At 37.6% G+C, this 11,062-nt stretch overlaps 1 protein-coding gene across 1 annotated transcript; it reads right to left on the bottom strand.

Annotated features, from left to right (window-relative positions):
- Nucleotides 1-3,469: 3,469 nt before the first annotated feature.
- On the bottom strand, nucleotides 3,470-9,653 carry LOC130178272 (COP9 signalosome complex subunit 9). The gene is made up of 3 exons (XM_056390352.1): nucleotides 9,457-9,653; nucleotides 8,322-8,394; nucleotides 3,470-4,118 (listed from the first exon to the last, which is right to left on the bottom strand). Exons 1-3 carry the CDS (start codon nucleotides 9,550-9,552, stop codon nucleotides 4,081-4,083), a joined length of 207 nt encoding a protein of 68 aa, XP_056246327.1. The 5' UTR covers nucleotides 9,553-9,653; the 3' UTR covers nucleotides 3,470-4,080.
- Nucleotides 9,654-11,062: the final 1,409 nt, after the last annotated feature.

Genomic DNA, 11,062 nt, shown 5'->3' with positions numbered 1-11,062 from the left:
CTGCAGAAGCGCCTCTGGGGTACAAGTATGGCTGGGAATCACTTATGTAGTACGGCAGAGCTTCGGTTATAGATGTCAATATTGTCTGGATTAAAATTAAAAATGAAACAAAATCTAGTATTCTGCCTGAAGCATCGTCTGCTAGTCAGTTCCCAAATGCTGCTTCTCTACGCTCATACTGTTTGTCCCCTCGGACTGAGCCTCCCTTGACTGACTGATGATGACTCAGCCCGGGCTATGATCCCTGCAATTTACTCATTTAAGAATAACTGATGCAGTCACATAAGGAGGCAAAATGCTGTCTCCTTCAGTTTAAAGCTGAGCAGCCATCAGGAGAGATGGCTGTCTCCTTCGTTGCATGGAAAATTCACAGCAACATAACAGATATTTGGGGTAAGAAAACCTCATTAAGCGTCTCGTTCTACTACTGAAAGAAAAGCTCATTAAAAACACAGACCCTTGTTAAATGATGGTGCCTGTCAAATGGTTTTATGTAAAAGTTTTAGTTGTGGTTCAAGTTGCAAGTCATACAAATAATTCAACAGAAAGTTATAAAAAACCATTAATAATTAAAATCTGTGGGAAAGTGGAAAAGTTTGATTGAATTAACAAACAAACAACTTACAAATTTAATTTATTACCACTTACAATGTAAGAAAAAAAGGCAAAATAATAAATTTCAAATATATTTTCTAGCTCAGAGCTATCAGGGTTTACATCAAATAAAGTTAATGTACACAGTTTCAAAATCTCAGACATTTAGTGAAATGTTTATGTTCATGTTGCAGTTTCTATAGAGAATAACAGATCATGTTTCTTTGTTCTGGCATCCTCAGTCACTCTAGTAGCGTGGCTCTATGTATGGTGATGTCGTTTGGTCCAGCCTTAAAATCTCACCAACTACCAGATAGATTTCCATGAAATGTTGTACAGACATTCATGGACCCCTTATGATTAACCCTACTCACTTTGGCGATCCTCTGACTTTTCCTTTAGCACCACCAGCAGGTTCGACATTTGTGGCCTAGAAAACTATTGGATGAATTTCTGTGAGATTTTTTTTTACAGGTTGTCATGGTCCCCAGATGATTAACCCTACTCACTTAAGATGGTCCCCTGACTTTTCAGTGCCATCATCAGAGAAAGATTTTTCCGGCACTTTGGTTTATGAACAAATATCTGCAAAGCTAATGACATTCCCATCATCCTCAGCTGTACTTCATGTTTAGTGCTAATTAGCAAAAGTTAGCAGGCCAACGCAGTGCATCAAGATGGTGAGCGATGTGATCAATATGCAAAAATTCAGCATGTGAGCATTGTGAACATGTTAGCATGCAAAGTTAGCATCTAGCTCAAAGCACTGCTGTTCCTAAATACAGCCTCCAAGAGATGCTAGCTGTAAACTCTTAGTCTTGTAAATGAAATATAAATGATAGCCTGTTCTTATCTAATCTGTCCTGCACACCCAGAATTTGTTGAAGCATTTCACAGTTGGGATTTCATTCTGCAGAAATAATTATTTCTGTGCCTTTACAGATTTAAAAGTTATATTGCGCCTTTTAGAGGCTAATCATGACTTTTTAATAGTTGATTATTTCCTACTATTAAAGACACCTCTGTTTATTGGCCCTGATCCTTGAGCCTGTGCTTCATGTTGTAAACCCGATCATAAAGGACTGTGTACTGCCGGTTACACTATCAAGAGGTTTTTGTTTGTTGTTCTTATGTATGTGTGTGTGTGTGTGTGTGTGTGTGTTGTGTCATTAATACTATTGTCTTGTAAATAACTGTTGGACATGTCTGTGCTGACAGCACAGTTCTCTGTTTTGCTGAATCTGTACAGCAAGCTTTTAAAAACCTGCAGTTAGCATTTTGTGCTCTTCAGAAGCTTATCAGTCCACAACTTGTGCTGAATAGTAATAAAACCTCAATATCCTCTCGTTCAAAACTGTAAATATTATTGACCTTCAGATCAGCTCTCTCATTGGCGCTGATACCGAGGGAGTCTCTCATTATGCAGTAAATACTTGATCATATCTACCTTACTGACAAACTGAGGATGAAAAATAACATGTTGCAAAGCATAAGCTAGATGTCTCTCTCACGTGTTCTGTAGACAACATTTCTGAACCAGGCTTTTTACAAAGTGGTGATGTAATCTCCAGACAGACAGCAGTCTGTGTGCTGTCTAGCTCGGCTGATAGCTGCAGATGGCAACAGCACTCACAACATTTTACTGCAAAAACTCTGCAGGCTTTCTCATATATGAGCTAAGTATTGCTTTCTGTATAATGCTCTTCCCATATCTTATTTTGTGTATTGGCTGCACTTTATCACACTCAGTGGCGCCTGATGCTTTAGGCTCCTCAGATTAGCTTTCACATTCTGTACTTCACATTCCTGGAACAAACTGATATCCTGTAGTTTAAAGATTTGGCTGTAATGGAACAATTTAATAGTCTTATAGTTAACCCTATTATCGGCTCAGTAAAGATCTGGATAAATAAATATCACAATAAAAACAATTTTCCCATATGATGAAATAACAAATGTAGGCTAAAGTACATAGAAAATCTGAGGTAAAAAGTTCATTCTTAGACCAACACTTCCCTGGAGCTTTCAATTAAGGCCACAGCTGATAATTATTGATAATACTCGAAACAATTTCTCAATTCATCTGTTAATTGTTTGGTCTATATAATGTCAGGAAATAGTGAGAAATGCCCATTACGATTGACTCTGAGGTTGTTTTTTCAAATGTTTTTCTTTGTCCAAACAACAACCGGTTTCCAGCACTTACGACAAAGAAAAGCAGCAAATCGTCAAATTTGTGGGTATTTTTTTCCTTGAAAATTACAAATGATTTAATGATAATCAAAATATTTGCAGATTAGCTTATTGTTTCATCCCTACACATGCTCTTCGTCACGCGATGGAGTCTGCCCAGTTGTCATGAAATGATAAAGATTCACTTTTTTTGAGCACTGTACGGACTTCTAAAGAAAACATAACTTTTGATTTCGTAGCCAGGAGCTTAGAAAAACTAAATTTGCATGTGATGACCATCAACTTCAGAAGAGCTACTGTAAATGGACTGTAAACTGATCAGACTGGTCTTCGGAGCAAAGCGCTATGATGCATTACATTAGTAAACACTGTTATGACTAATTATGTCACTATCTTTCTAATTGTAATTAGCTTGGTATAAATAATTGAGGTGAGAGATAGTATTATCTGCTCTTTAACCCTGACTTAAGTTTGTACAATTTTTTTTTTAACATATACATTTAATAATAATAAAAACATATATGAAAAAGTCTTAGCAATGTTCACAGTGGTCATTTCTATTTTTAAATCTTAAAACTTTTAAATGTAAAGCATCTTCTAGATTCTTCAGAATCTAGAAAAATAACAACAAATAAAATGCCCTGTTATTTTTAAAACATGAATCAAACAAATCCACATGCACTTAATGCTTCATATATACAAAGTGCTATTTATTGAGTTTGAACCAGTCACATATATACTCATCACAAAAATATAAAGTGTAGTTGCGTGACTACTATACACATATGTACAAATTTATGACGTAACAGGAGACACTGGTATAAAACCAAACACAGAGCATATGTGACTATCACACACTGCCATACAAATAATTTAAGCCATTTTAGCAGGCCATCATTTATCATATACCATCTGCAGCATGTTTAAGGGCGACAGCATACAGAGCCTCTGCCCATCATATGTATAATTACGTTCCTAACAGGTGTTCTCCAGCACACTGAAACCTGCAATCCAGTTTAGAAGCAGTCAAAGACACGACCACGATACAAGCTCATAATTTTAACATACCATATATGAAGGAATCCTTGGGATCTCAAGAATTTCACAACATCTGGAACCGGTGACGACTTTTTAAGGATGTTTTAAAAAAGCCTGAAACTAGGACAACTATGAAAGGAAATTGTATGTCATTAGACAGTAAATGGCTGGTTTGCTTTCCACAAAAAAAAATGTGGTGTGGAGTTGTGTGAATATCATCCATCATTCCCTCGAGGACATGTTGACATGTCTCTCTCACTGGATGTCCTCGTCATCAAACAGATCTTCAAAATCTGTGGAAGGAAAACAACAACACCATGATTACACTAAACTTACATAACAGCTGGACAACAAAACTACGGCTCTATTTAAAACGTTTCTGCAAGCTGAGCATTTTCTCATAAAGCGTTGGGTGGGTCGAAGGGGTGAAGGGTGATAAAAGTAAAAGGATCTGGGAATGCATTTGGTGAGGGGTCTGCAGCGTGGCCTTCCTGTGGGTCTGGCAGTTTGTGAGGTCAGAGGTCAGCAGGAGAACTGTAAGAACATGCTTGATAATATGTGCCACATTCTCTGTTGCAGGCAAACTGCATTTAACACTCACTAAATCCAGCTTAAAGGAAAATATGCTTACATTTTCTGAGTGAATGTTATACCATTCAGTAGGTATTCAGCCAATCCCTGTCATGTGCCATACAAGGGGATACATTTAGTTTATGTCTGACCTGTTGCGTGTTGAACTGTACGTTCGCTGCAACTATTGCTCTTTTCATTGACGGTGCCTTTTTAGATATGGCTCTTTTTATATTCTTTGTTATAAGAAACAAATCAACACTTCTAACACTGGCAAATTAATTGGCAGCTATTTTGATCATCAATTATTCGTTTTAGTCATTTTTTAAGCAAAAATGCAGAACTTGATGCATTTCTTCTACATATAAGATAGTAAACAGAGTATCTTTGGGTTTTGGACTGTTGATCAAAGAAAACAAGTAATATGAATACATCCCCATGGGCTACAGGGCTACAGAAAATTATTATGGGCATTTTTCAACATGGCACTACTAGGAACAACAATGAATTAATCAGATAAGTAATTAATGACAACTACTAGCAATTGTTTTCATTCATTAATCTGGATTTTTTTTTTTTATATTGATCTATGAAGTGTCAGAAAATACTGAACAATAAATACCCCACATAAATCCCTGAAGCCCAATGTGATGTTTCTAAACCCCAAATTATTCAGCTCATGGTCACATAACACAAAGAAAGCAGCAAATCCTCACAACTGAGAATCTAGAACCAGGTTAACTTTTGGGATTTTTTTCTTGAAAAATGATTTTTTTTTGTTTCTGCTTCAATAAAAAGTTAAAATACTGGTCCAAACAAAGTAAAGATCGGATCTCTTCAGATCCTTTAGGGTGCTACCAGCTGAGAGCAAGAATCTGCTGAACTCACATATACATTAAGTACATAACATAATCACAGACACCTGGCTAACACACACACGATGAGAGAGGCACAGCCCAAAATGTCCATGTGTGCAAGTGGGCTGCTGATAAAGCTTTAAAAATGTAAGAAGACATTTTGATTCATCTTCCTACACTTACATGTAAATGTGAATAATGCTCTATTGTTTAATGTAAATAAAGTTTGCTCACTCACTATTGAAAAGTCTGTATTCAGTCCACATAGAGAGCACATAGTGTGCAGTCTGCCCACAGGAATTTGCTCTGAATATGTGTTGTCTGTTTGTCCTATTTGTACACAAAGTGCTGTTTTCAAACATGTCATCAAACATACAAAACACAGAAATCATGGACACAGACAAACAGTGCAAAATGGAAAACTGCGTTTTGAGCCTAATTAAAGCCTTTTCGCGCAAAAACAAAACACATTACGTACAATGAAAGACAGGTACCTTCAGGTGAACACAACTCATTATGCCATGTTGTAACTGCTGGAACAATGTTTTTCATTTAAGAGTCACATTTAGGGGAATGTTACAAGTAAAGGAGAAGAGCTGCTTTGTGGCAGTTTCTCAGAGGATTTTCCAGAAAATTATTCAATGATATATATTGATGTCACAATATAAATAGATATATTTATACAATATATAATAGTATATAGTGATTATATGACTTTGTCGGTACCAGCCACTCCTACAATAAACCATGGAGGAAAAATGAATGAATATGAGCCTGCACTGGTTATACACATCATTCCCAAAAGGCTAAGTGTGTGATTTACTTTTCATACCATCTTAGTGAGAATGCAGTTTCAAATCAGTCTAGTAGGTAAATGCCATTTAGAATTAGACCAAAACTCAATAAAGTAATTTTCCCACAGAACTGCTGTAACCTGAATACTTCTCAACAGTGTGGAATAACACACATTCACAAAAACTGTCACAGCAGCTTTACTTCCGTGACTGTGAAATAATTAGAGAGTGTGGCTCTGATTGTTTAAATGAATGAACGTTTAAAATCCGTTTACAAATGTGGGCCAGGGGATTGGGAGCTGCTTCCAATGAGGCTAGAGACAGTTAAGTGGTACACATCGCCATCAGAAGAGGGATAAAGGCTGCCACCCTAAATGAGCCTCATTCAAAGCCCATCCACAGAGCTCCTGCTGAGAAGTCTGCGTGGAATTTGTGTCGCACATGGCAAGAAGTTGTGGCTGTTTGATGTAGCAACGCCTCGGGACAGAGATCACACTACATTATAAACCACAGTTTGTAAAAGGGGGGTGGGGCACAAGGAATGTTTTGGGGGGCAGTAAAGAAGTTTCCTGCTGTGGAAGCAGCAGTGTACTGACGCCCAGGGGTGAAAGAACATCATGTGCTAATAGATTCAATCTGCTCTGACTGACAATCTCCTATTTGAAGATAACAGACCCCTAAGTTCACTTTAACTTACCTGACAGACAAACATAACTTACATTGATACTTGTATTTGTGAAACGCGTGAAGAGGATCGTAACAGCTCAAAGTGCTGTAAGGGGGGGGGGGGGGGGGGGGGTAAAATTAATCCTTTTCAAAACTAGAATCACGGCCTCACAGTTGTATGCTTCCTCCAACCGGTCAAGTTGCAGAAAATGTGTTCACGATCTGCCCCTCTGTTCCACAGTTACAGCAATGAATATTGGCCAGAACTGTTTATGCAGAACATTATGATGTCACAGTGAAGTTGACCTTTGACCAGATATAAAATGTCATCACATCATCATTTTATCCTATTAGATGATCCTAATTGTGTTAAATTGTGTCCAAATTAGCTTATATTTGATTGATTACTTGATTACTTGATTTATCGTGTTTTGTGAGGCCACAGTGACCTTGACCTTTGACCACCAAAATCTAATGAGTTCATCCTTGAGCCAAAAGGAAATAAATTCCCTTGAGGGGTTTATGAGATATCGAGTTCACAAGAATGGGACAGACAGACGGACAGACAGACAACACAAATCCAGCCACAGCTGTCACCAAAGTAAGAGATACAGCCTCTAGTATGCTGATTCAAATTCACACATCAGATTCAAATTCTGCAATCTGTAGAGCTGCCAAAATCCAACTCTGGGAAAATAAGTAAGTAACTAACTAGTGTCTGTGGTCTTTAACACATAATGCCCAAAGTTTAAGGCTTCATTATATGCGGGCACTATGTCTTAAAAAGGCTATATCTCACACACCGTTCTTTCTATATTGACGTAAACCTGCTCAAATTAAAGTGAAGACTTGGCACTTTAATGTGGTAGCCATTATTTTATTGCCAACTGAATGTGCTGAAGCTCAGAGCCTGAAGAACAATAAATGTGTACCTGTCCAAATACTTAACGGCCTGGACTGAGTGTGGAGGCTTGTGTATTTGTGTGTGACACAGCCCTCTCCTGCTGGTAGTAACATCAGCATTAGCAACACTAGTCCCAAACTCCTCCTGGTGGAAGGAAATGACTGAAATGGTGAACTAATACATTTACGAGGAAATGCGCTCACACAGTGTTGCTGAAATCCTGGATTTAGACAGATGATGCTGATGCAGTTGGCAACGTTTGGATTAAAATTTGTCATCAAGAAAACCCCAAAACGTTGTTCTACAAATCGCCGCTGTGCTGTTGCTGCGGCAGTAAAAAACATTTTAGAGGTGTTTTGCTCTTAATATTTAATGTAAATGTTCATTTTACTATCAGTGGTCATTCAACTGAATTCATGTATCAAAAAATCTCACTATATCTGAGCTGAATCATGATTACATCACAGTATATCGTTACAAGTGGATAACTTAGTTATATTGAACCGTCGGTGGTTATATTACCCTTTTAAACATAGATACACGGGTTGAAGCCAGTGATATGCGTTGAGTGGTACGTGTTAACAATGACCTAACTCAGCATTTCAATGTGGTGTTCAAACCAATTCAGTAATTTTTGAGAATCTCAGTTTGTCAGGTGTGAAGGTAACGCATGGCAAGTTGTAAAAAGGTGAAAAAAATCTTTACCATTGAAGAAGTCTGCATGAACTGCCTTTTCATTGGCAGCCAGATCCATCAGCAGTCCTGTGCTTCCCCCAGCCTGCCAGAGAACAAACATGCAGCTGACAGGAACAAATTTAACCCAAGAAAGCCAGCCAGCAGCGTACTGGCAGGACAACCACAAAAACAACTGCCTATTTCATAGAGTCTGTTTCGAAAAATTACTCATAATTTTGCTGTGGTCAAACAAAAGGGTCAAATCAACACCTTTTATTTATGCTGCTGCAACTTCCTGTTTTCATCCATACCAGAAGGCAGCTCGTCAATCAAAAAGGCAACTTTTTACCCAAAGTTTCTAATCTGTTTTTATAGTCTTATCTATTAATTATTTTACAAAGCAATCCATCAACCCAACCTGCCTTTGTGTGAAAAGTCTAGGCTGCTGGTGGTGGGAGTGTTTTCTTAAAACACTCTGGGCCCCTCAATACCAATCAATCATGGTTTGAATGCCACAGCCTGTCAGAGTATTGTTGCCGCAGTGAGCTTTCCTTCAAGGCCACAATTTACCATCTTCCAGTGGCCACTTCCAGCATGAATATGAATCCAGTAGAACACTTTTGGGATGTGGAAGAACAGGAGATTGGCAGTATGAATGTACAGTTGACAAATCTACAGATGTAATGTGATGCAATCATGTCAACATGGAGCAGAATCTCAAAGGAAAGTTTCCAACATCACAGAACTGAGGCTGTTCTGAGAGCAAAGAGAGGCCCAACCCAGTATTAGTATCATATAGTGTTCCTAATTAAGTGCTGGTGAGTGTTTATTGTGTTTATTTATTGGTTTATTTAGCATTACATCGTGATAAGTCTTACTGACAGTTAACAGTTAGATAGTTTATTTGTTGGATTAACGTAGAAATACATCAACGCTAATAGAAAACTTACTAGAAAACTTAAAACGTCCGTCTGAGAAAAAATAAACATTGACGTTAGCGTGTGAAAACTTATTAGTTATTAACCGTAACTTCTAGCTAAGTTAACATTAAGAAGCTGGTGAAGTGTTAGGCTGTAAGAAAGGATTATAACAAAGGCAGAAAGCTGGTTAATACAGCTGCCTAATTCATTGTTAATATCATGAATTAGCTAGCAAGCTAACACACCTCATCCAGATCCACGTACGGTCCGGCGCCTTCAGGGAACATCTCATCCACTGCTGGTTTCATGGCAGTTGAGTTTGACTGATCCTTTAGTGGCATAGATGAATTGTTATTGTCAAATTTGTATCCAGCTCTCTCAGCTACAGAAGCTACACCATGAGCTGCACAGCTAATCTGGTTTGAAAATAAATCCGACAGGAAAGTCAAGTCAGGACACAAAGGTTCCGCTGCTTTCGTGGATAAAATCGTCTTCATTCATTTAATACCTGAAGTGGGAAGTAACCCACCACATTATCTCAAGCTCTTTACTTGAAATACGCATTTGTACTTTCTTTATGTTTTATGCTATATTACATATATATTCCACTGCAGAGGGAAATATTTTACTTTTTACCCCACTCCGTTCACTCGACAGCTGTTGTTAAATTGCTTTACAGAATAAGATGTTTACATACAAGCAGCGGAACCTTTGTCTCCTGATTTATTTTCAACCGACGCCACACCAGATTAGCAGTGTATCTGAGAGGATTTGATGAGAAATACACAAAATACACCGTGTTTTTGTTCGTCTCTGCCACTAAAGGATCGGTCAAACCACAGTATGTGGATCCAGGACCTAATTTCTGAAGGGTGGCACCAGAGTTCGGGGTCACAGACCTCCTCTGTTCGCTGACGTTGACAAACTGATCAAAGATATTGAGGTAACAACTCCGTGAATATGTGACCGTCTGCAGTTAAAACAATATAACGATGTGGGTGACGCCGGCAGCATATACTACAAAAGAAATGTTTCCAGGGGGACACTAAAAAGTGATGAACACATCTGTGACAAGCTTGTTGTTGCCATGGTGACTCATGAACTTAGACGACTATTTCTCATTGGTGATTAGAAAATTAGCAGAAGTTGCTGTTTGTTTGTTTGTTTGTTTGTTTGTTTGTTTGTTTGTTTGTTTGTTTGTTTGTTTGTTTGTTTGTTTGTTTGTTTGTTTGTTTGTTTGTTTGTTTGTTTGAACATCCAGTTTACATTATTCGGGGATGATTCTAGATATCTGCTGTCAGCCTGGAAAGATTTCGTATTTGGATGTTTGTAATGTTGCAGTATTTGATTAATTTTATTTATAAGTAGCCTATATAGTTCCTTGTTGATCATATTGATTCTTGTGGTCTGATGATTCTTTCCTTTACTGAAGGAAAAGTACCACTGCCACAGTGTAGAAATACTCTTTTACAAGTTAAAATTATGCATTCAAAATTACCATACAAGAATATTAGCATTGAAATATACTTATAAAGTACCATAAGCAAAGGAATAGACATTTTCAGAATAATATGTATTATATTATAAATTTATAACTACTGATAGATTCATGTGTTCATCACGTTAAATGTTGCAAAGTTGAACCCACCACAATTCCTCAAAGCCCAAGCTGATGTCATCAGGTGTCTTGTTTTGACTGATTTACGGTCCAAAGCACAAAGATATTGAATTTACTATAATGATACAGCTAGGAAAAGCACAAAAATTGCAATTTCTGGAAACTGCAACCATTAAATGTTTGTAGCCAAATTATCAAAAAAATGAATAAACAACTCATCAGTGCGGCTCAAA

Source organism: Seriola aureovittata, chromosome 12, assembly GCF_021018895.1.
Source record: "Seriola aureovittata isolate HTS-2021-v1 ecotype China chromosome 12, ASM2101889v1, whole genome shotgun sequence".
Taxonomy (NCBI): Eukaryota; Metazoa; Chordata; class Actinopteri; order Carangiformes; family Carangidae; genus Seriola; species Seriola aureovittata.
This window is presented reverse-complemented; position numbering and strand designations above follow the sequence as displayed.

Excerpts from the sequence above, each read along its gene's own strand:
- LOC130178272 (XM_056390352.1), bottom strand. The coding sequence starts at position 9,552 with ATGCCACTAAAGGATCAGTCAAACTCAACTGCCATGAAACCAGCAGTG. Across the intron at positions 8,395-9,456 it reads CGTACGTGGATCTGGATGAG|GCTGGGGGAAGCACAGGACT; the intron begins GTGTGTTAGCTT and ends GTTCTCTGGCAG. Across the intron at positions 4,119-8,321 it reads TCATGCAGACTTCTTCAATG|ATTTTGAAGATCTGTTTGAT; the intron begins GTAAAGATTTTT and ends TTCCTTCCACAG.